Consider the following 27,703-nt stretch of genomic DNA (forward strand, 5'->3'; position numbering starts at 1 on the left):
TAAATTTGACCTTCAAGACTAATATATTCATACTTATTTTGGGGAAAAAAAAGTTAACACATCACTTCATTGTATATAATTTAAACTATTAATAAACTTAAGTTCCGCTCTTAAGACGAGTTGTGATAATCACATTCATATTTAACTAGTTGTTGCGTTCGATTTCCAGGTTTAATATTTAGATAAGTGTCGCTGAACTATATTCTTCAAAAACTGCTGATATTTGGTAGACACGCATTATCTTCAGTTGTATGCCAATCGCACAGTGCATCGCATTGAGCTGTTATCCCAATTAAATAATAGTCAGCCAAGAAAATTGCGCCATAGCTATCACGTGCGCACGTCTGCGATATCGCATGCGCACGTCATAGCTACCCCGTTCGTACTGTATAGCAATCGCCTTCGAACGTCATAGCAATCGCGTGACCACGTCATACATATCGTGTGCGTACGTCGTAGCTATCGCATGCGCAAGTAATAGATATAGCGTGCAAACATCATAACTTTCGACTGCGTACTTAATATCTTTCGCGTGCACAAGTTATAGAGCCTGCTAAATAAAATATGTGATATGTCACCTTTTTGCAATAGTAGTTATTCCATTTTGTTTTGATTTTTTAAAACCGTTTACCGCATGTTGTAAATCGTAGCTTTATTCACACAAAAAGTAACAGGTGTTTCGAAAAATCATATCACTCATAGCAATTATATCGACTTTCTGGAAGTGTAATAAAATTCTTAATAATATATTAATGGCCGAAGTCATATGGGCCGCGTGATGCGAAACTGAGTCTTGTGTCATCTACGCCCAGCGTAGCTCCAGCACATCCTGCGCATAAGTATCAAATCACTGATATTTTTGTTGTTTTTATCCCAATATTAAAAAACAAACTTTTATGATCGACAAGTGAATTGTTGATCAAGCGGTCATTATTTTACCGTTATTATCGCATACTTTCTCACAAAAGAAGCAACACTTTAAAAAGGGTAATTATTTTTTCCTAAATTTCGGGTTCGCAAAGTTTTTCCGGTGGCCGTTTCAGACGTAAACGGTTAGACGAAGGTATTTAAATGGCTACAAGTAAAGTTAATAATAATAACTATGTAACTTTCCACTCACAATTGATGATTTTGGTGTCTATACAGAGGTTTCGAGGAGCAAAGAACACATTACGATTGTCAGACATAGTTTAAGTGTATTATGTTACACAGAAATCTCACATGGCGTCAAACGACACAATACGAAGGACCACAAGTCCATTACTTTTGACGTGATGCTTGTTATGTGAAACGCCATAATTTGGACCTGCCGTGATTTTTGGATTTTGACAAGAGGATCGATATGTTTCAGCTTCAGGCAACACTGAATTTACAGGGAATGGTGCGTATTTTGCACCAGAACCAGGACTGCAATTGTCATTCAAATTCTTGCCTATGATTAATGTGTACAATGGGGACAAAGCGTGCATTCTGTCAACATAAGCCTTAGTTTGCAACGTTGCCACAACTTTCACACCATTGTAACGTTTGACCAACCCTTGTATTGGAAGGCTGCCGAAATCATCACTGATGCGCCACAAAGTAGTTTAAAGCGTTGATTAAAATTTGGGATATTTCATAAACGTATGAACTTGCGGGGGAGGGGGGGGGGGCAAAGGATCCCCCATGGCAGAAACCGCTCTCAAAACATACTTGAGGCAGTCTATAGAGAAAATGCGCAAACTGTGCACATTGTGACACGAAACATTATCCAGAGGGCTTCACGGGACCATCTGCTTTTTGAAAAAGGCATAAACAACCACCTTACAGCCGAAAAGACCCAGGAAGATCCAGACATTCAGATACTGCTGAATCATGCAAAGGATTTGTACTCTTCCCTTCTAAGGGGCAAAATGAAGCTAGCAGATGATATGTTATGCGATTAATATCAAACCCGAGAGGGCTACAGAGAAGAAGAAACATGAACTTACCCAGATCTCTAAGACAAGAATAGTATGCCTGAATTATATTATAACTTACGATTTACATTTAAAGCATATCGTACTGGGTGTTGGCTGATGCATTAGCATGCAGTGCCCGATTTGCTATCCATCTTTGCTGCAAATAGGCGACCTAGAGGAAACGCACTCAGACGTTTATCGAAAGTTCGGTATTGGTTGTCATGTTGTTCGTAGGAGCCATCAATTCTATGCTGGGCAAGGACGTGATCTTGTCATTGAGCACACATTGATGATGTGTCTATAGTGGTCTAACTCGCGGCATTGAAATTGCCGAGGAAATGTAAACCCATTGGACCCTATATGCATCATCCGAGCACAACAGTGGTGGGATGCAGGATTTCACAGATATTACCTATACTTCAATTCCACAACACAAAGATTCAACTGAGGCGTGCATCAAAGGGGATTCTTTTGAAATATAGTAGATGCAGACACAGATTACAACCTGCTCTCCATACACAGCTAACCCTTCTCTGTGAAACATGGTCAATAAGATAGTGGCTGGGTCAGATGTGAATGTTCATGCAGTTGAGGCGTTTTGGAAAACGATCATAAGAGATAACATAGGAAAATTGGTCTTTGCTTATAAATTCACGAGAAAATACAGAGCCAAAGCTCATGGTAATAGCTTGGCTGTAAATATCGCTTCTGACCGTGCTTGTTATCCTGCTCTTCTGTTCCAGCATTTTCTGTTGGTGTAAACATCTTGAGCTCCTTCTCTTGCAGTCGTATTGTCTTTTGAACTGAGCTCCCTTCCTGCTGCCTTCTTTAAAACCAAGAACATACTGTTTACAGCAGATAAGCCTCAGGTCGCCCAGGCAATTTGAGAGTATGCTATAGAAACATTTTGTGAGGCTGAGATGAACTGTATTCATAAAACAGATGTATGATGGTGGCACTTTGCTGAACCCTTGACCATGGAGAAGGGCGACTTATATAACGCAATAGCCGAGTCTTATGTCGATTAATAGAAAAAGCATTACGTACAAGCGATAGTGGGGTTCGATGGCTACGAAAACGGTCATTATAACAAAGATAACACGCACCGGAGGCGATGAAACAAACGTGAATCATATTTTGAGTTTAAGCAAAGAAACAGAATGCTCACGTAAACAAGGAAGACATTTTGTCTCGTGACAGAAACAAGGCCGGAATGATTGCTGTTATCAGCACAACTCTGCCTTAAATTGGATGCTATGTTGTTCTGTCTTTAGTGGATGCAGACGTTAAAATTGTTAAAGAAACTATATAACGACCCCGTCGTAGCACCAAACAGTTGGGCGAGGATACAGATTTGCTCATCTAGATCCTGCATTACTCCGAAAGGGACAATAAGACCATCTACTTCTGCTTTTATGTAAATAAATAGTCAAAGGAACACAACGTGTTTAATATTAACCTTTTGAAAAAACGCATGCTGTTTCTGGCTGTAATTAATATTCCGTGATTTTCAGCAACGGTAAAAAATGATGTCTACAGAAGTTAGTAAAACCTGATCCTATTTTTGAGTCATGTTCATTCTCTCTTCCAAATGTCATAAATTGGAGTTTATAATTTATTCAACTGCTTAATGATAACCTTAACTCGATTAAAGTGTTCCTTGTCTCCTAAACTATGGCGTTTTACATAACAATCATAACTTTTGAGTAACAAGTTATGAACCTGTGGTCCTTCGTATTGTGTTAATTTTCATTTTGGTCGCCGTGCTGGATGTGTGTGTAACATAATTAGCTTACATTTTGTCTGATGATATAAATGTGATATTTATTTGTTCTTTTTTCCCCATGAAACCTGGTTATGGACAACAAATTAATTAAATTTGAGTGGACAGTTATATAGTCATATTTTATTATCATAAATAGGTTTTGACGGTCATTTTGGCGTCCATTTTGGATTTGAGTGATATATAATAAACTTAACAAATGTCTGATGACGTTAGTGTGGTTTTTGCCCCCTGAAACTTATCTATAGACATAAAAATCTAGATCTAAAAGTGAGTGGAAAATAACATAGTTATGATCATTAATATGTTTTGGCGGCCATCTTGGCAGCCATTTTAGACACCGTGTTGGATTTCTGTGTGACATTATTAACTTACACTTTGTCTGACGAAATAAATGTGCTTTTTGTCCCCTGAAACCTGGGTTTATACACCATTTTGAAATTTTGTATTGGCTAACGTGCTTTATCAAATCTATAGTTACTGAAGAGTATATGAGCCAGATATGGTGCTTGCATCACAAACTGAACGATTTCTTGATATATAGACTTAATCTGCTGAGCTAATGGGCAAATGCAAAAATCCCATGAGAAGACCAACTTTGCAAATACATTTCATATTGAAGAAAACGCATTTTTTAAGCAAAATAACCAATTATTAATCAAAAGTAAGACTATTATCTTATACTTTATAAAAAAAAACAACAAATCTTCAAGAAAAAAGGATACCAAAGTTTGCGAAATTTCGGTTTCACAAAGTTTTTCCGGTGGCCGTTTATTTTATAATATGATAATAATTAAGATCTAAGTGAGTACATTTAGATTCATTTACGATAATTTCATTGTAAACACTGATGCTTTGTTGCATAACATATTTGGGCCTATATTATTTTTAAATTTCAGAATATGTTTATTATTATTAATTTCATTTATGTTTTAATCGGAACAATAGTATATACAATCAAATACATGCCTTTAGATGGAAACTCAATCATTTACGTGTATCGATATACTGAATGGATTTTTTTTCTATATGTTTATTTTATGCACGGTATAGCTACCAAAAAAGCGCTTACTGTTCATATGGGAAGTAATTGAATCTGTATTATTGACGCTCAAACAGTTTTTCGATGTAACTCTTTGCCTAGAAATGAATGCTTTAATGTACACAATTGCTTTTATTTTAATTGGTGCTTTTGCCTCTGTTAAAAGTCAATGTAATGCATTAGTATGCTGTCATGACCCATATGTATCCCCTCAAGTAGAAAGCTTCATGTCAGGTTAATGGATTATGGGAATCAAGGACAGCTATCTTTACACAAGGTTGATTGAATTGCCCCCGTCGAATTACATCGCTAAATATCTTTGATTGGCGGCACATTATACACAATTTAAGCATACATATTATTCTTAGTGGTATGTCAGCTTGTGCATGTGTTTATTTCGTTGTGTTTATTTTTGCCTTGATATCAAAGCTGAACAATCTGCTATGCTCTTGTCTCCTCTTCTTCCTTTCTTATTTCTCTAAGGACAAGCGCTTTCCTTTTTGCTCGATTTCTTTAGTTTCAAGATCTTGAACTTGCCTAACTCAGTTCGTGGTACCAACAAAGGCCTCACGTACCAGACTGCCTTTGGGCGTTTTTGAGGTTTGCTGTTGCATGAGTCTTTTAGTTTCATATAGAGTCTTGCATGTGACATTATCTTACTAATCTAACACAGATGACACATACAGTGGGAACTTCCCAGCTGTATTTGCAATTCAGACCATGGCATGTTAAACTAGCGTTTATGGTGCTTGTTGATTTCCCATCCCAATGTTGAATTCTGATGATTGAGTATTTCGAGTTCTTTCGATTCCACTTCGACTCCATGGGACGAGGTTTGCAGGTCATGATAGGATCCATCGTTTTTATTAATGAGTCTGTGTAGTTATGGTTATGACATCCATAAAACCTATGTTTTGGGACATCCCTATTCCAGATGTTCAATGATTTTCATTGACTTAAACTAGTCTTTCATATGGGCATGATCGTTATCAGTTGAGTAATCAAAAGATAATCCATTGTATAAAGCAAATTATGAAATATAAAACTCTGGCTAGTCCTTAATATGTACATGACTTGTATAGTTAAAAGCATGGTTTTATTGTGTTTAATGGTCAGTGCTACTTATCGGATAATCGTCTATTAAGAACAACTTCTGCTGTAATTTCCATAATGTATTATTATGTTAAATTATATATTATACAAAATATACATTCATATGCCATTAATGACACCGAATTCCGATTTTTTCTTTTACTTTATAGAAACCGGGTACCATTGCCACGGTAGTGAAGGATGGCAATACCGATGAGTTGCTGATTATGGAGTGCGGTGATGAAACGAACGTCAACCGAAAGGATGTTAAATTAGTGCCTCTCAGTTAGTGTGACACATACGTCATTAAATGATTTCATATGAATTGCTCGAATGGCTCATAAGACAATATTACTTCACATAGACAATAATCACTGGTTGATTTATTTTAATAACGTTGTCCGTTAGTCCGTTGCGAGATTTTTTAAAATAAGTTGCAATACACATATTTTCATCAAATAAATTGTCAGAAGGTGCTTCATCATACTTGTTTAAACTGTGACGAATGGAATAAATGTAAAAATATGATATGGTATATTTATACCCATATCTCAATAAATCATGCTTAGCCTATGTATTCACGTCTAGATTGAATATCTCGTCCGAGAATGTAGATGTTTGTTGGGACCCTTTAAGGCCATTATGAATAGCTTATACAAATATTGACTGATCGGGTTTAAATTGTAGATAGTCATTCGATGTGTTTAACTGTTTATAATGTGTGATTTCAAACCTATTAAATCATTACCAGCTACTTTGGTTTTGTTTGCTCCGCTATTTTGTGAAAAAGTGTCATTTAGTTATGTTCCATGCATACGTATATCCGATTTTGTTTTCATTCAAGCTGTTATTCCTTGACAGTTTTCCCATGTAACAGAAAATCAATGATCTTGAATTAGGGATAAGTGTATAGTGTTGCTAAAATAAAAAATAATTATATATATATTATCCGAATATTCTAATGTGGACGAATATGCAATATTTTCGAAAAAGCAAATTATGAAATAAACGATACCTTTAATTTAAACAGCATATTTTGAACCGCCAAATGTTATTTTATTATATAACTCTTGGAAAATGTTGGAAATGTTGAATGTGTCAGATCGTCACTTAAAACGTGGTAATTTTAACCCTTTTCAGATAGACTGACTTCAGAGTTAAACAATTGGTTTAAAATCTACAATTCTACACCTGAGGATGACGAGATGGTGAAAGCTGTTCAGTCAGACAATACTGCAAAAGTTGGTAAATTACTGAGCCAAGACATAAAGGTATCTTTAAAAAAGACTATCTGTGAGAGAGAAAAACGTATAGGCTTAGTTTGTGTATGTTGTATGAAACCACTTCATATAGATTAAAAGGTGCATGCCATTCAGATTTGCATACGTTGTTAGACCTAAAACCCGAAATCAACAGTGATAGTCACATCATTCTCACACAACCGAAAGTACAATTCTTATAAATAATTACCAATATTATTATGCTGGTGAACCATATATGAAAATGTCCGTTTACAATTCAAGCACATGCATGATACAAAGAAATATGTATTTCGAGTAAAATATAACTGTAATGTTTATGCGTTAACAATAGAATGGTAAACAAGGTACTTTTTGCACATGATTTTAAAATGCAAGTCAATACAAATAAACAAAGTTTGAACATATCGCACTGCTTCGGATACATTACATTTTATCTTGCCACACAACTGTTTTATCCAAGATAATTATATCCATGAACGAGCTCCATGTTTTTCAGATTACATTAGCAGTATTTGCGCTGTGAATGAACTTATGATAACATTATACGTCGTAAATGTTAGCGTCAATATACAAAAAATATACACACATATATATATATATATACAATACATAACTTCATACTAAAAATGACAACATATTTTACATCCGTACAAAATACTTGATTTAAAATACACTAACAGAAACACAAAGGTGAAGATAAATTAAAACGGTAAATATGTTAATTTGACAGCCTGTTCAATGTCTACTAAACTTGATGTTAAACCGTCTATCAACTTTTGCTTTTCTTCGCATTATTAAGAAATCAGTGTGCGAGTTTGCACGCTTCAGTTTTAATTCATGTACATTTTGAATAACCTTTAAATAAATTGCAGAAACGTCTGTTAATAATACATTGCAGACATATACTTTGTATATATGACTTTATAAACTGACTTAACGTGGCATGGTTGCTGTTACGCCTTTGGAGTTTAATTTTATGTTTCGCCCTGATGAGCTGAACCATACGACGCGTCATCTTATATCGAAGTACGAACTACAATTAAATTTATTTGTTATTTTATAACATTATTTATGCATGCTTTGTTCGTAAGTTATAACGTTGTGTTCATTAATTTATATAAGTTGTTTCTGACTGCGATCCATGAAATTAATATTGCATCAACTTATAGGGAGTTCTGTCCCAGCGAGAGTGCGGTATTGACAAAGACGGTTCCTTGTGTATTAAAGATACCAGCGACAAAAGGTAGACAATTGTGCAATAGGTACTTATAGTTGAGAACTGGCGTGTACCTGCCAAACATAAAGGCGCACGTGGAAGTTTGCCTTTGCAAATCTTGATACATTTAATCTGTAGACAGACATAGAATTAATAATATTGAATATCACGGCATGGTAAGTAATGGAGGAATCAGAGTTTAGAAATATTAACTATAATATAATGAATAAATATGTGAGCTAATTATTACTAGCGAAACTAGCGTAAAGTACTCAAATCTAAAAAGGGTAAATATTTACTTTTTGCTTTTGAACGAAAAGGTTAGGTACGGAAAAACGAGAACACCATTCACGTCTCGATCATTTAAATAAATGTACTTCAACATCGCATATTTTCAATATTCATCATTCTGTATCATTCTGATTAAAAAAAACACGTATCTTTTATTTAAACAGACGAAATCTTAATGTTTAATAGCACTTGTGTTTGAAGAACATCTAAAGCCGAAACCGTATCCAAATGAACATGATCTAGTTTGAATATTAGATTTTGCTTACTCTAATCAGTCTTGCAGGCTGAAAAACACCTACACTGGATTGGTATGAATGAAACACATGCATTGACATGTGCACGGAAGTGTGATAAAGAATAGAATATATCAACATTTTATTTTACCTACTGTTTTTTTTTTGCTATGAATACAAAATAAATTATGCTTCGGTAAAGGAAATTTCGTATCAATACGAACATTAAATATAACGAACGGAATTTATTATGTAATGGACTTCCTTTAGCATAAACTGTTTAACCATTTCAAATAAGCGACCGCCTGATAGCATTTGCTTGTCGGTTAGTGTGTCATTGACACCATTTTTGAACACGATGACCGGTATATTGTGATTGAAAAAGTGTATTGCTTAAATTGACGTTCGTCTATAGGTTATCATTTTGAATATCAATAACATTTTGGAAAACAAACCACAGCATTTTATCGCAAAGAACACAAGTGGAATCCGTTTACGTAAACATGGTAGTTTAATTCAGATACTTGTAGTTGATACTGTAAATGGTTTGTACAATATGCGTAATTAATAAGCTTAGAACATGTATGTAGGTCAATAGTATAGATTGTTTATTACATTCTAGAATTTTCCTTAGTAGTTTGTTAAGTAAAACATGACAAGCTATATATTAAACACGTATAAACCTATTACAAACACGCTGACCCAGTGTCCAAATGATAGAACATGATATTTATAATAATAACAGTCGGTATGTTCGGTCATTTTGACATAATTGTACCTGAGATTAGTTGCTAATTCCAAAATGTATCGCCCTTTATAAAGTATACCAAAACGGTAATATAGTTAAACCTTGTTGGGGCGTGTAGTATATAAATTATACTTTGAAATAATATGTTTTGTATACCCGCTATTGAGTAATCTATTTACATAAACTGTCTGCATAATTTACAAAAACAATGTATCCATTATAATACTAATATCCGTGTGTGAGTTATAAACCCATATTGTATTGTAAAAATTACAAATGTTAAAATAAAATCAGCTAGTCATCCGTCTGATATTCGTTCATTTATAATATCGATTAACAATGTTAAAGCTCAACCATTTACTATCTTTACATATTGATTTGTTTCCGCTACAATATAATATTGTCTAATCGCACATTATTCTACGTGCTAGTATTGTAAATGAGTCTCAAACGGGCGACAACAGTGTAAATTGGTTAACTTCCTGACATTTGGATTCATATAAATACAGATTAAACCATAACTTCTTATATTAAAGATTTTATGATTATTATCCAATATGTGGAACAGATAATGGGACTTACATTAACATCATGTATACATTTTGTATTCGTGAATTGCTAAGCATAAATTTATCGTGAAAGTTCGGTTGGGATTAACATTGCACGAAACATACATGTATATAATCACAATATGTTTCATTTATGTTTACTTTAGACGGAAGTTCATTCTTGCTGACGGTTCGATTTCTCCAACATTTCTTAAAGGTGACATTGTACATATCTGCAGTGAAGCTAAGCTAGATGACCAAAATGACAAACGGAAAGATTCCATGAAACGGGTTAGTTCGTCTTATCCTGAAGTATATTAAATAGTGTATGTTATCACTGTTTCTTGTAAGTGTGTAATTTGAAACACGCTTACTTGATCATCAGAACATGGTTGTTTGAGAATAAATTGTAACGTTCACGTTATATTTTAGACGTATAATGGCCTCGTGTAGGAAGGTTGAGTTTGCTTTGTTCATCAGTCCGTCTTTCTGCCCGAAGACATTATCTTAACAAAAAAATATTTCCTTTCAATAGCATTGGTTTCCGATGTATTTTATGTGTTTGACAGTGAACAATGTATATATTCAAATCAGGTGTTCTTTTTCAAAACATGTTCATGTGATCAACTGTGTCCGTATCTTAGCCTGAACTGATTAATTTAGATTTGTAAGTCATTTCAATCAAATTCTTTGAAACAATACGAAATGAAGCGATCGTTTATTAGCTTCATGTAACATCAGATCAAATGTACTCTGGGGTAACAACTGACAAGGAGTGGAGGATATAATTTCATTTAAAAAATGATTGGTTGTATTTGACAATACTGTACCAAACCTCTTGTTTTACAAATCGTGTGGTGCTGTAGCATATACATAAAAAACATGTAATCAAAATATCATAATGTAAAGTTTTCAAAATTAAGAATATTATAGTACATTTAGCACGGTCATAACTTATGTACACAACAATGTGCATTGGTGTTTTTGTGTGGTTTATAACTTTGCAGACAGTCGGTAAAATCGGAAGAATAGTTAAAGTGACAAAGGAAGCGACAAAGGATAGTAAACTGCAGATAAAAGTGGGCGCTGATACTTATTGGTACTGTCCAGAAGATGTTTCTTTGGTTTCAATCGGTTAGTCCTAGGTTTTGTTCTTTTCATATAGAACATATCATAATCTTAACATATTTGCATTTTGTTCAAACTGACTTGTTGCTGTTATTATGGCATCATGCGCCGTCAGTTTAACAAATATATAATATAATATTTCCGTTGGCATAATATCTTGTTACAAATTTGACTGTCGGATATAGAGTACATGTTAGCATTTATTTATAATTATCTCGATGCCTGTTCCAGTGAAAGTGCGTGACCAAACAACATATATCTTTTAAATTGAATCTTGAGGAACGTGCTAGATCGGGCAAGATATTTTTTTTTTGAAAGATAATATATATATAGAGTTCAGACGAGGGCTGTTGAGTCAGTACACGTAATCACTAGTAAATCGTATTGCAATTTGCAAATCGCACATTTAAATAATTTTGGTTTCGTTTAATATATTATTATGAAAACAAATTTTTCGATAGAAAAACAAAGTATACCCGTTAGTTATATGGCAATACAAGACGTTTAGTATGTTGATTCAGTTCATGTACTACTAAGTGAGTGATGCAAGTGTCTGTGACTTTTTAAGTATGTATTTCCGGTATCTTGATCGCGAAATTATTCTGGTCAGTCTGGTAAGGAATTCGAATAGCGCTTTAATATAAAGCATATACTTTGCACACACAATATGTTGTCTGCCATCTTAGTGAATCTTGATCATACGACAACCTAACTGTAATGTCCAGTTTGATGGCAAACTCGCACATATAAGCTTGAAGCTGTTGAACCGGATTTGTATGAATGCATTTTTAAATCTTCAGAACTTAACGGTCTGAAACGTCGTCGTTCATCATGGAATTTTAAACGTACCACCAAAAAGACCATCGCGTCACGTTTAACGCCATTTTCTTACAATAAGGTCAAGGTCAGCCGTAAATGCTGAATGTCAATTTGGCAAGTAACAGCTTGTCCATACTCTTAACTTTGCCATTTACCATGCATTTTTAAAATTAGTCACTTATGTAGATCACACATTGACCCATTAATCGTATTCACCATTCAATTGTACAATAACTAAACAGATTTGAACACCATGAAGAGACGATTGTCACGTGTAATTCCACTGACTATAGATCAAGTGCTTTAGTCACATGTAAAGGCCGATTGTCAAAGAAGAGCACGTAACATTGTGTATATAATACAAACTCACCCGTTTCAATGCAATTCAAAAATAAACTAACACAAATATTAAACATCTTACGAAATGATATGATCCTATTATCATATTACACATTTAGAATTATTGTTCGTGTTCGCCTTGTTGAACCTAATACAAAAAACATAAACTGTTAAACCACATAACTTGTGTTCTACAAATGTAAAATAATGGTTGAATACGCGGTTTGTTTTTATTGCACTGGCGACAGTTCCATCATTACAACTAAACTTAAAGTATTGCAATGGTGCATTATAATGCTCGGCCATACAAATATCAGAGTTTAAAAAGAAATATAATCAAAGCAATGCGCGCACTTAAAAACGCCAGAAATTATTTGGTGAGCCTAGGACTTTCAATAACAAACGCGCCACCGTGCTTATAACAGCATAGCCGTTATGATTCGGTCGATTACCTAGTCGATGTTTTAGAAGTCAGTCGGTGGGCCGATAAGTCTCGAGTTGGCCATTACATATGAACGGGCATTTCACAGATAAGCTAGTTTACATAACCCTATCATATAGTTATATTAACCTGCTCAGTGGGTAGAACGCTAAACGACACATTCAATGTTTACTTTCCGGCCCGACAACATAACTTGCTTGCAGATAAAGATGTGATTTGGATAATAAACAGCCGTAATAAGACTGACATGTTATTACAAACGACTAAAACAAACCATGCACAAAAAAAATATTCAGTGGCGCACTATCAAACGAAAACATTATTTTATAACAATTGATTTTTCATTTGATGCGTATGTATTTTAGAAATTTGATGTATGCGACTTAAAATATTTGCACAATTTAATATATTTGGTAATGTTCCGATTGAATGGACCTAGTACTTTGTATCAAATGCATCAGTTAGTCTATATTTTTAGACCGTTCACATTTTTGTAAATTATTACATGTAATTACATATGCGGCAAACAATTTAAACTTAACATGTTTGGAAAACACAATCAATCACAATATAACGCGTATGTTCAGTCATGTGTACTGTACATATATGTTAAACTCATTTTACGTGCATACTGCACATTAAAACAACTCGATATATCGCGCATCGAAAAACAATTTGTACGTTCTAGTTTATTCGACTGAATATGCCTTTTTTTTTGCATAAAAACACACATTTGAAGAAGAGGCCAATAACATAAAAATAAAAGTGACTTGATTTTGATTCTTTTCCGGAATCATGACCATGAATGGAGTTTGCAAAAATTTGAATAATCTCTCTGCCCATATCGTCGATATAACGCATATATCAAAGCTAGTGAATTAATCTACAATTCATTTTTAGTGCACCTGACTAGAAAATTTAAGGAGTGGTTAGAGGATCACAGGCCGCAACTTGAAAATCAAATGCTTGGGAAAGCTGTTTTGGAAGGAAATAAAGAGGATATCCGTGAAGCACTTACTCAAAAGGTAAATTCTTTTAATCTCAAGTTTTCTTATTGAGTGTACTACGCCACAAAATACTAGACCGACTAGACAGACACAACTAGCTTTACTTGGTTAATTTATCCCCCTGAATGGATTCCAATTTGAAAATAAATACGGTTCAACTGGATATTCAATCGCTTAATTTAAATTTGTAAGATGTCAATATCAATCCGGCATGCCTCAAAGTTCTGTAGTCCATGCGTCAGCTCATTTCTTTAATCGAGAGTAGAATGTCGTATTGACATATATACTTTAACCACACGCACACATAACCAACGTATATGTTTACCTTATATCTTTACAATAATAACGAGCGAATAGTACCCTCGATATATTAGAATTGGCCCCATGTTCTTGTATTACAATTTTGCTCTCAATGATGATACTTAATAATTAATGACACACACTCAACAAATATAGAATGTATGAATATATATATACAACGACGCCAAAAATATGTGGACTTCTATGCAGATACATGCCAACAAAATAATACAGTTTTTTACTTTTATTTTTGCTGTGGGTTCAATATCTAGAGACGCGTTTCATTATTGTACAAGGGGGTTAATTGAATACAAAAAAGGTTGTTGCGTTCACTTGGTCACTTGTGAGGTTAATAGGTGTAATTTCTGGAAAACAATAGTTGTTTTGCGATAGTTAACAAACTTCACATACATTGAAATAACACAGATGTTGTTCATTTGTATAACTCGACCCAGCACCAGCAAAATGGAGTTTTCGGCATTAACGACGATGGCGACGTCTACGTTACTGATACCGGCAAAAAAAGGTAGATTCCATTGCATAAGCTTGTTGATGTTTAACATCTGTCATAAATGTTGATTTACGACCGACTGGGTCCTTAAGATGAGTGAATTATCATAAGTAAGCATATATTGTGGCACTTTCATCTTTTAAAAACATCATTTTGCTAGAATATTTTAATGTTCAAACATATATTAACATACCCTGTTTCAAATATATATTGCCATAACATGTATGATCAAACAGATGAGTTGGAATATCTGCAAAACCATGTCTCAAATAAGTTTTCAAACAAAGAACAAAATGATCAATATTGTATTAACTTTGCATATTAACATATACAAAGAATAGAAGAAACGATAGAGAATCTGATAGAGAATACATGGTTGGTGCCGATATGGAGAAAGTTTATCCGGTAAGGCTTAGAAAAAGAAAATACGGCGAGCTTTATCGAGCCCTATTCTTCTTATTCGGGCCGAACCGGATAAACTTTTTCCATCTCGGCACCAACCATGTATTTTATTTATCCTGCTTCATGCCGTTGACACATTTTATCAAAGACAAATGATAAATTAACATAACAATATAATTATTCTTGTCGAGCCTCCTACATGTACACATTATTCCTGACGACCGAATAACTACCGATTGTGTCACGTAAAAAATAGTTCCACTTTAAACTGTTCCTTTTAATACTTTCCTATTGAAATTAAGAGAAGAAAAACAGAACGAACCGATAATGTGATATTTCTCTTGGTAAAAAAAAAATGCAGCAGCAAAACAAAATCTAAATTTTATTTACCTAAATGACAACTTTAATCCATTGCTTATAACAATAATTTACAACGATATACACATCCATTTTCTGTTCTTCCAACCCTTTTTCGAAATCCATTTTCTGTTTGTTCCCTCCCTATTATCGAAATGTAGTTTAAACCACAATACTTTTTGACGGCGTTTGTATCAAATGCTAACCACTTTGACCAAAAACACGATTTACGAAATCCTGCCGTAGCGAATAATTGTATTCCTATCGAAGTTAACAATTATGAATGACAAACACACAATCCGAAATGCGTTTATGATGTGTTCGATGCTTTAAAAATATTGTTTTTAAATACTGTTGAAACCACCATGTCAAAATTATTGTCACTAAAATCCGGTGAAAAACTAGAAAGTATGTTTCGTCTGAGAAATGACGTACACTAGATACATAATAAATTGCGTAATCAAGTAAATGAATATGATAAATATGGGAAGCTGGTTCGGTAATTCATTTTAAAGACGAAAACAGGATAATATATAATATAACGATAACATGCATGATGCGTCCTAATTAATTTCAAAGCTCAAATATAAGAACATGTTAATCGTCACAGCGTGCGTAGGAATACACTACTACCTGTTGACCGGAGATAGGAAAATTTAGTCGACCCTGCTTTATTTGGTCAATGTCTGTAAAAGAGGCAGGATTAATACCGTTATATCGCTGTCATGTTAATAGGAACACGCATCATTTCTGAAAAAAAATATTTAGGAAATATAAAAAGGCCATTACTTTATAAAGTTTTGAAAAAAAAACTCAAATCAGGTTATATTCAATCAAGGTCTGGTTTTCCTTTTTATTTGAGAAAAAGAGTTACCGACAATATAATTATCGATCAAAAATCAATACCTTGTTTTATCGGACATTTAACGAAAACATTTAACAAGCTTTTAACCTATATATTGTAATCTTGCTAACATCTTTTTTTAAAGAACATTACATTATAGCAAACATTTATTTGTTTATTATCTTGTTAAATTGTGTTTTGTGTGTTTAATGATGTTTGTTAACTTGCATGTAAGGCAAAAACTGCCAAAAGCTGAACAGAATGACGACGCCATTTTACATGGTTCCACGTCAATGGAACCTACACGTTTTGATGCTGATGGTTCTGCCAGTAAGCAGATTGTTAAAAAAGATGACTTGGTGCGTGTCTTGAACGACCAGTCGTTAATTGTGGTTATGCAGGGCGACAGTGATAATGTTGACACAAGGAAGGTAAATATAAATGTTTGAATTTGCTACGCCTAAAACAGACTCTAAATATAAGTACAGTGTTACCTCGAGCTTGGTGGTATAAATCGTATTGTCTAAAAAAAATCGTCGCTCTTTACAGGCGGACATAAATGCGTTTAAATTATTGAAGGATACCACATTCCAATTGGTAGCTGTGGTATAACTGTTGAATCATAATGACTTCCGATAACTGTATAAAACATTTTAATGAAATCGTATCGTTTGGAAAAAAAATAATAATCACAAACCTGTCTTAACATACCGTTTGTATTTGTAACATTCTCACTTCGTTTCGACCTACGTGAAATGTCTGCCCCAACTACATCTTATAAAACTACATCGGAATAATATATAAACACTGGGAATAACCATATTTAATATTTACTCTGATCTATTTCTGAACCCACAAACAAAACATTCAACATCATATAGCGCTTAGGGCGTGCATTAGTTGATAAGATTCACGTTTTCATAATTATAAAATACGTGTCCAAAAAGTATCCTGCATTTGTTTCAATTAAGAGAAAGCATTTCGAATTGTTTAACAAGCGTCTTGATTCATTACATTTCCTTTTTTTAATTAAAAAAAAGACATACAATGTATACATGTATATGATCATAAAACAAAGTGATACTATGTAGCAGCAATACAGCAATAATGTTCAAACATGTTATACAATATATGCTAATATATACTTTTTTGACCTTGTGGTATCCTTTTGATTAAAAAAAGGGTTACTTTGTATTGATTTCTTTGGTCGTTTGTGATTTTTGAGAAAGAAAAACAGCAGTTGCCTAAAGTGGGTAGAAAGCATACTGGACTTGTTTATAAAAGTTAAATGTTTTTCCTTTTTTGTTCAAATATATAAAGTGCATCATTGTTTAGGGCTATATCTTTTTCAATTTGTAGTTCATGCTGAATATAAAATATTTCATTAATATAATAATATAATTCACAGCGTTATTAACCAATTGTATTTTGAAGGTATTTACCCCTAAACTGATGTATAAGAGAGATAGTTTAACATTTAATGGTTGTTTTTCTTGCTCTTGAAAGGATGCCAATTGATTCCATAGAGGTTGAATATGTTTACACTCCCAGAAAAGGTGTTCTATTGTTTCAATATGTTCACTACACATATCACATAGATTTGTATTGGATAGGTTGCACTTAAAAATATATTTATTTGTGGCTATGGCTATGATTATCTGGATGTATTAATATTGGAACTTTCTCAGTGTGCTATCAGTAGTTGATTTATATTGCATGACAAATATTTGTTTGAGCTTTGGAGATTTCGGTAGGATTTTTAATTTGAAGTGTGTTAAATATTTTGTTCGTTTTATTTTCTTTTGCAGTTATGTTGTGTACGAATGTTTTTTGAGTACATGGTGTGATATTTGTATTGGTAGCAGCTTTTATATGTATGGGTATACTTTTGATCAATGTGTAGTACATCAGGAAATTACCTGTAGGTATTCCGTATATGTAGCGTAAGTTTTCAAAAATATAGAAGTCGTTTATTCTGTTGTCGTACGAGTGATCTACATATTTTATAGAATAACGTTTTATTGTTAGTAGTTATATCTTTATTGTTCCATAAAATGATTTTACTGTTTATATTGGTTTCTACACTATGAGTAACTTTTCCCATGCCGATAGACCATTCAATAGAAATATGTTTTTGGTTAATATTCATCTAAGATATTATTGTCGATATTACATTCAAAAAGTAAGGAGTCACCATATGTTTTTAGAATTTTCTGGTAGAATAATTTCCATTCACTCGTATTGGTATTATCTAAATGTCTTTTAACCCAACTGCATTTGATTGCATTCAGGAATGAATCTATGTTCGTTAGTCTGATACCTCCATGTTCTACTAGTTGAATTAATTGAGTTCGCTTAATTGTTATCAGGTTTACCGCCCCGTATGAAATTAAATATTTCTGATTTTACATCTTCAATTATATCATATGATTGGTTTGGGAGAACTGTTAGTGTGTAGATTAATTTAGGGAGCGCAAACGTTTTCAGCACGGTGTTTTTTCCGATTAGTGTTAGTTTACGATTTTGCCATGATTTTATTTATTTTTTAAATTTGTGTAATGTAGACAGTATGTTTTTTTTAGAAAGGTTTTATTTTCATTGTTTGTTAAGGTTATTCCTAACGTTGTTGCTTCATCTGATGTCCAGTTGAATTTCATTTATTGTTTAAGATGAATGTTACTTTGTTTAAATTTAGCTACTCGTAGCAGAATGCATTCACTTTTTTAGTTTAAGACCCGATGCCATTCCAAAAAGGGTAAGCGATTCTATAAAATTATTGAATGAGTCACTACTGTCGTTAAAAAAGTAAGTTGCATCGTCAGCTAATAGGGCCTGTTTAATTTCTTCGTCAGGTTCTAGTGATATTCCCTTTATATATTTATTTGATTGGATATAGTGTGATAGATACTCGATGCATATAATAAATAGCAAGGATGAAAGTGGACGTCCTTGTCTTACCCCTCTGAGAAGAAGCCATTGTTAATACTTATGCTGTTAATATCGGTATAAAATAGTTTAACCCATTTTATTAGACTTTCACCGAAATTTATATTTTCTAAGCAAGAGAACATAAACGAATGGTCTAGAGAATTAAAAGCCTTTTCGAAGTCTGCAGAGAAAATGAGGCCAGAATTGTTTGGTTGGTTGAAATAATGTATGCATTCTTGTATCAGACGTACAATTTCACCATTGTAACGTCCTTTAATGAAGCCAGATTGAAATCTTGAAATGATTGATGGTAATTTTTTTTTAAATTCTGTTGAATATACTTTTAGTTGCAATATTATAATCATTGTTTAGAAAACAAATCGGGCACCAGTTTGATAAGGATTCTAAGTTGTTTCCAGGTTTTGGAATGGGTGATATTATACCTTGTTTTTGTAGCGTAGTTAAGTTTTCGTTGATAAATGAATAGTTGAATAAGTGAATTGATTAAATGTGTTTTAATATCATTCCAGAATAGTTTATAAAATTCGATTGTGATGCCATCAGATCCTTGACTTTTGTTATTTTGCATTTCTTTTAGTGCTAGTCCACATTCATATTCATTAAGTAATCCGTCACACAATAATTTATCCTCTTGATTTAAAGGATGATGTGTATTTTTAAAAAGGGTGCTATTTTCAACATGTTTTCGTTTATAGAAGGTTTCGAAAAATAAACGTTGTTCTTCTAGTATTGTAGTTCTGTTTATTATATACTACTAATTTGTGTACAGATTTTTGTTCCCTTCTACGTTTTTTAATGTTTGCGAAGTATATAGTATTTTTTTCATTGTGTTCAACATAATGAGCACGCGCTCGTAGTATTATTACATTCAGTTGTGTATGATAGATTCCTTCTAATACTTGTTTGATGTTATTTAATTTTAAATGGCGTGTTTATTTCATCCAATTGTTGATCAAGTGTTTTAATGGATTTATGGTTTCAGTTTCAAGTTTGTATGTTTCTTTTTGTTTAACTGATGTGTATCTAATCGTTGTGTTACGTATATTTCCTTTAATTACTTCCCATACGGTGTTTGGGTTTGCATCTTTATTATTTTGAACTGTGTTTAATATTTCCAGTTTTATTTGTGTTTGATAGTTTATATCTAATAAGATGCTGTTATTAATTTGTAAGTATCCTGGGCCTCTTGTTGTATTTTGTGAAGTTTAAGATCAACTAGAGAGTGGTCAGTCATAAATCCTGGTTTAATGCTACATGTGCCAATAATGGTGCAAAGTGACTCAGATATTAACAAATAGTCTAATCTACAAAATAGTGTTGGTTTTGTGTTTGAGTTCCAGGTGAATTTGCTATCGTGTGGATTTACTGTACGTAGTTTTCAATTATGTTATTATGTACTAATTTTTAGGATAAGTATAAAGGTTTCCCTTCTTGTTATCTAATAATGGGTTCAGGACTGTATTGAAATCACCACCGATTATTATATTTTTATCTTGGTTATTAATTATAAAGCATTGTAATGTTTCGTAAAAAGTGGAATCATCTATGTTAGGACCGTAGACGTTGATAAATGTTAATTGTGTTTCATGTATTTTGATATCTATACTTGCTAGTCTGCCAATTATTATTTCGTTAAAGTTATCGACTGTGATCCCTGTATTGTTTTTAATTAGAAAGGCAATACCTTGTTTATTAGTACGTATGTTGTCCACTGAGATAAATGTCTCCGTCCCATGCATCTTTTAAGGCTTGCGCTAAAGTCAAGTGACTTTTTTGTAATATGCATATACTATTTTTTTAATCTAACCATTTGACGATTTTTATACGTTTGTCTTTATTGTTTAGTCATTTTACATTCAAAGTACATAATTTAATCATTTCAAGAGGTGGATGGTGATGTAAATGATATTGTGTGTGTGATTGTCCAGTTAGTTTCTATGTTAAAACATGTCCAGTTTCTTTCTAATATAATTCATAATATGTTCATATATACAAACAAAAATATAAAGCACAAATGAGGAAAACAAAAAGATGAATAGTCTATAGTACTGAAGAAGTAAAAAGAAATTATCACACAAGTGAGGAATAAAAACAATAAACGTCTGGCTTGGCTAAACATTCTAAGAATTAACTAACATATGCAAATCAGAAACAGGTTGATTTAAGACTTATTTTGCGAAAAGGTATGTTAAGAAACTATTTATTTTCGTGGTTATTCATTTATAAAGATGTGTACAATTTTAATGCATTAAATTGATTGGATTTTTTAAATCTAAATGTATAACACTTAGAGTTCGTAAGAGTAATTATTTTCCTTTTAATGTGTTCATAACAATTAACATAGTAATGACATAAACTGTTAAAAATTGATACATGTAATAATGGTACTACATATCTTAATTTCGATCGTTAACGCCGACTACACGTTTATATTATCAGATAACCGTACGAAAATACAAAAAAGTGATACGCATATCATTTGAAGTACCATATATAATACAGTGTTTCATTTGATTAAAACCCTAACAAACAAAAGCTACATTATATTTTTGAATGGTATCTGTAATGGTACACATGCTATTTTATAAGAATGTTTTTGACAGTGTTGGTATGTTGCATACAAATTACAGGTAGACATAACAACAGTAAACAATTCAATATAAGGTTCGGCACAACAAAGTAAAACAAATAAACAAATAAACAAATGGAGAAAACATGTTACAGTATATGTTACATTTATATATATATTTCTTATAAATAAAATTAATGTCATTACGTTTTCACTATGTGTTTGCTACAGCTGTACTTGCCCTAGTTGCAACAAAAACACAGCTGGCTTAATTTTACAGAATCAGTAAACCTTACGTTCGAAAAAATATAATTAAATATTGTAAATGCGGACATATGTGCGTGTGGAATGTCTTATTATATTCTTTCTCCTGTGCAATCGATGAGTTCAAACCTGCTAGAGGAACATTAACTCAGATTTGTTAAATTCACCGAACATAAAATATTTTGAGCCGATATATCACATTTCACCATTCAGGATATTGTGAAAAATAATAATGTTGCTAAGTATCAGAAACTTCAGCTGCACAAGCATGATTGGAACTTTGTTAAAGCATGTGACCTTTATGGATGGTAAGAAGTCAAGTTCCAAAGTGTGAGGGAGACACATGTATTAGAAAAGGCATACCCATACACAACAAAAACACACACTTGCAGTAACCGTCTTTTAAAGGTCGTTGCAAATATATTTTGGTTTAAAACGGGTTTCACCTAATGTTATCACCTTTGGTAAAAATGTATTATTGAAATATTTATATATTTTACAGGTATCGATGTCTGAAACAGACATCCCTGCTAAATTTAATATTGATAACTCGTGTACGCTAATGCGAACCTTTGCATCCAGACAACATAATTCAAACTGATGGAGTATTAAATATTACATCAACAAATCATAGATAAAACTGTTGTAGTTTTCATAAACAGTGTCGCCAAAGTAACACTGTTATTATACTATATAATAAATCTGGCCCTATAAATATTATATTTAGTTAAAAACCGTTAAGAATTTGATGACTGAAAATTATGAAAATAATTTCATGCAGTACTGACACTGGCATGTGAACATGAATGAAATATTAAAAACCTAATGCCTAAGATTAAAAGTGAAAACCTCTTACAACTTTTTCTTTAGTATGAACAATCCGATTAATGAAATTCAAGCAAACATATCAGGAGTATAATCCTTACAAACAATAAAGGACAACACGTACAGCTGATAATAACACAATATACGCATTACTTAATCATGGATAACCGGCTTGGCACGATCGATGCAAAGTAAAGAGGGTTTAAATAGTTTGAATGATACTCAGAGGTTACTGTTTTCATACATGAACTTCAAGTCATGCAAGAAGTGCCCGAATAGTTGATGCATTGGTTTAAGGATATCAATTTGATACAATGTTTGTATTCATGTAAAGGACAATCGGACGAACCCTTACATTGAACATCTGTTTTTACCATAATAAGGGGATGTATAATGTGATGATGTAATCAGACACATATGATACAAAATATAAAAAGTATGTGCCAATAATTATATTCGTTGTTAATTTAATGTATACAATTAGTTATTGCATTACATAGAATGCATTATTCTATGTAAATTTAAATCTTGGTTAAAATATTGATGTCTCATTGTTAATACATGGGTTTGGTTTTCATGCGATTATTGATAAATAATAACAAAAATACAGCATATTCTGTAATATCCATTTTTTGACAAAAACGTGTTCATTTTGATTTATTTTTACAAATAATACATACGCAATATTGAAGAAATTAGCACGAACGTCCGCATGTTTTTGTGTTTTGTTCTATTCCTTTGCAGATTCTCGGTAAATTTGGGAAAGTGTTAAAAGTGAAAAATGACAACGCAATCGAAATCGAAGCGTGTGGTCTAAGATTGCACTGCAGTGAAAACGCAGTTGTTAAAGTTTCTCTTGGTAAGCATGTTATCAACAATAATCGATATTTCATTATAATGGAATATAGTCATGCAATCAATCAAGCTTTAACAAGCAAGATAACTGAGGTAGATCTATCTATTAATCTTTATATCATATATATCAAGCTTTTTTTAACATTTGTCTTGCTTACTTTCTCATCTTTTATGTATTCCAAATTAAAACATTAAATATGTACATTCCATTGTGTATCCCGTCGCGGAATCTCATTTCAATAATTGAGTAAATTATATTTATATATGTTGTTTCACATAAAAAAGATATTCATTTGCTGTTATAAACCAAATATCGAGACGACGTACATCAACAATCATGCGCGCTCAAACGGTCATATCGATGCTAATTAAAACACAAAGTTAATTTTGTTTTATGAAATGGTTCTGGATAGGTATGTCCTTTTTTAATGAACGATCAATTTCTTTATTAAATCTATTTTTCCAACTTACGAAGTTTGTTGTCGGCGTTAATTTGTCTAATGAAATGTTTACATATCGATTCAAAATGACATTTTGTCTGTTTTTCTAAACGCTTTCATGATTAGTTGATTGTCAAAAGATGCATATCTATGTGCACAGAAGCAATATGCATTTGTTTATGCATGCATATAGCCCAACAGACATTCCGCCAGTACGTTAATTAGACATATAAGGTAGCAACGAGACAATAGCGAAGTTGTATTACAACAGTTTCAACATGAACACCGTAATGAACCTTCTTCATTATTTTCGTAAGAGACTTTACTACACCATGACAAAAAGCTCGGTACAGAGCTAAACAATCAATTTGTAATTGTATATATAGACATTTGCAGGCTGATTGTAGACGAATGTGTTAAAAAAGGCTAATGCCGCAAGTGCAACAGTTGTAAAACAAACACATCACATCAGCCTAAACAAACGTCTGTTGTCATACTTTGCAATCTTTTGTCATATTTTTTATATCCATTGTATATCCATTGTTAATATCCATTTTAACAGGTCCGTATTCGGAAATAGAAAAACAATCATGCAACACACCAGTTTATAACGGGATCTCATTCAGATATGGTGTTTTTCTCAATGAGACATATGTGTCAATAGAATTGAGCTTACTCACATGATATTTGACAACCAAGAACGGATACATCTTTAGTGTCTTGTCAATCGTCATCAAATGAGCTAAAGCGTATAATGAATTGTGTTTCATCGTGTATTATCGTTTACTTGTGCTGCTTATTGTATTCTGCTATGTTCAGTTAAACTGTAAGTGTGAAGAATCAATTCTGATAACCTTGCTGTTTCTATTTGCTTACGACGGTCTGATAAGCCATAAAATATTTAGGTAAGCATGGATAAAATATATGTAAGAAAAGGCAACACACTTGAAAATACTGTTGTAAACGAATATTTTTCTTTTGCACTTTTCAAACTTTAATTTAACCAAAAACTTAGTAGAAATTAGTTGGTATCTATTTGATTGTTGTATTAATGTTAAAGTTATCCCCAAAACTCTTACTTGGGAATAACTGACGATTGCATTTTTGTTCAATGTTTTAGCTCAATCTTTTTTTCCTAGATAAAATTTTATTTTCAATTTAATTAAGTACGAATGTAAGTAAAATTGACCCTTTAAACTAATATATCCATACTTATTTTGGGGAGCAAAATATCTAAACACAGTACTCTATTAAATATAGATTAAACTATTTCCAAAAACTTTAGTTGCTGTCTTAATACGATTTGTGATGATTCCATTCATTTCTAACTAGCATTTTCTTACGATTTTTAAGTTTGCTATTTAACAACTAAACTACTACTATACATATACGCAATCACCGATTAGGCTGTTTGCTTACATAAAACCAATAAAGGATATCTACATGTGTGTCAATACATTTCAAATAATTGGTTTGCCGTTTAAAACAAATCGAAATTGTCTTAAATGAGTAAAGTTATTCACAATTAAATAAAACACACTGGTAATCTTTGACGTTAGTTTCATTTTTATAACAGCAAACTAGAGTTGTATCAAAGTGCCAAACACTCGCAAATGCTATAAGTAACAGTACACTTTTAACCGCAAGTCACAATCTCAAAGAAATACGTATATGTTATCTTAGTATGAATTGTATATCTTTGCTAAACTCTAGACATCTGTAACACCCAAAAACATAAAATGTGGGCCCGAGTTAAGATACATTGCATGCAAAGGTATAACTAAAAACTACATTGTTTTACAATTTTATTTTAGAGAGCTTGACTAAAAGGTTAAACGTGTGGTTTAAAGCTCACTGGCCTGAACCTGACGAATTTGGAAAAGCTGTGATGTCAGAAAATTACAAAACAGTGGGTGAACTACTGTGCAATTCTATAGGGGTACGTACTGTTATCTGAACAGAACAACATTAAAACTTGTACAAATTCCATGAATTAATCTATTATTGTTTAAGCAGTCTAAATGTATAAAATCAAACTTTCTTCATCGACCCCCAGGTCTTTTGACCATCTAATCATTCACTCCCTTCGAAGTATCCACGCGATTGCGTATTCCACAAGTAACTTTTACTGTTTTAATGAAACACGTTTATTATGCTACAACCGTTGTGTATTTATTCTTAAAACTAGCATTATAACAATAACCAGTTATGTTAACAGTTAAACTCTGCAGTAGTAATCACATGTAATTGTAAACTAAAGATGTATCAAGTGTTAGAGAGACATCAAACTGTATCACATTGTTCATCTCAACACACATCTTAAAACCTATATAAATGAACGATTGTGGACACGTGTTAATGGTTGGATTTTATTATCAAGGCATTCAACTTGCAAGATGGCACTACTTCGGTTCTCAGAGGTATGAAAGGATCCCAAGAAACAAATGGTTCGAAACGCCAATTAGATCCCAACCATGGTCTATTCATCATTGTCGACGAGGCAGTTGTTCAAAGTTTTGGAGGCGAGTTTAGGTTTCGAGCTAAACTACATAATGAACTTATATCAGAAATGACTACATTAAGACAGAAAAGTATGATCCGATGTTGTCTTACTTATTTTCAATTGTCTTATATGTATTTCTTCAAAGCGCTAGTTTATTTTCGAAGTGTATTTCTATAAAACCTGTGTATTTGTTAGATTATGCAGATAAAGTGTTTATAAATAAATAAATATATATATATATATATATATATATATATATATATATATATATATATATATATATATATATATATATATATATATATGTTTAAACAGTTACAAAAGCGCATTAAATTATGTAATTTCATATGTGCTCAGATCGCAGTGAGTCAAAAAAGCCTGATCAACCGAACGAAAAAAGCAAGGTAGAGTCGCCATTGGATCAGAATGTGTCTAATATGGACACTAAAGAAGCTAGTGGGATAAAGAAAGGTAACTTAATACTTGTCCTGTTTATTAGAATATTTTTAATTAGCTCCAACCATATGCTCAAAAACTAAATTGTGAACACATTAATCAAAAACGCATAATTCAGCATGGGGTAAACGCATTGAACTGGTCGATGTGGAGTGTTTACGTTAAACGGTTGTAAAATCGCAAAGAACCTCACAAAAAGCCCAGAACGTAATACAGATATGATAATAAATCTAAACCGAATAGTATCGTTATTCACATAAAAAAGCACTAAACAAGATATTTATAAATGTACTTAAATACTATGTTATAACAAACGGTTAATATAATGCCATCAGAGAAACATAATTATAACGTGCTGAGGCGCGACGAAAGTAAATAAGTTCACGTTTAAATTAAATCCCCTTTTATTCTCATCATGATTGGCTGCACAAATGCCCCATTTAAACGGTTCTCTTAATTTTGATAAATAATTAAGATATTAAATTACGTTGATGGTAAATAAGTACCTTAAACTTTACTCCCTTCATCACTAACATAA

General features: G+C 32.6%; 1 protein-coding gene across 1 annotated transcript in view; it reads left to right on the top strand.

The window, feature by feature from the left end:
* Positions 1-27,703, top strand: part of LOC127859735 (uncharacterized) — a 122,571-nt gene that overhangs the window by 70,662 nt on the left and 24,206 nt on the right. Inside the window, exons 25-36 of the mRNA XM_052397243.1 lie at positions 6,028-6,142; positions 6,998-7,128; positions 8,289-8,362; positions 10,323-10,446; positions 11,163-11,289; positions 13,784-13,908; positions 14,646-14,716; positions 16,540-16,735; positions 23,656-23,770; positions 26,021-26,145; positions 26,587-26,797; positions 27,067-27,180. Of these exons, the coding sequence (XP_052253203.1) occupies positions 6,028-6,142; positions 6,998-7,128; positions 8,289-8,362; positions 10,323-10,446; positions 11,163-11,289; positions 13,784-13,908; positions 14,646-14,716; positions 16,540-16,735; positions 23,656-23,770; positions 26,021-26,145; positions 26,587-26,797; positions 27,067-27,180 (1,528 nt within the window). The remainder of the gene's footprint in view (positions 1-6,027; positions 6,143-6,997; positions 7,129-8,288; positions 8,363-10,322; positions 10,447-11,162; positions 11,290-13,783; positions 13,909-14,645; positions 14,717-16,539; positions 16,736-23,655; positions 23,771-26,020; positions 26,146-26,586; positions 26,798-27,066; positions 27,181-27,703) is intronic.

Source organism: Dreissena polymorpha, chromosome 15 (genome assembly GCF_020536995.1).
Source record: "Dreissena polymorpha isolate Duluth1 chromosome 15, UMN_Dpol_1.0, whole genome shotgun sequence".
NCBI classification, from domain to species: domain Eukaryota; kingdom Metazoa; phylum Mollusca; class Bivalvia; order Myida; family Dreissenidae; genus Dreissena; species Dreissena polymorpha.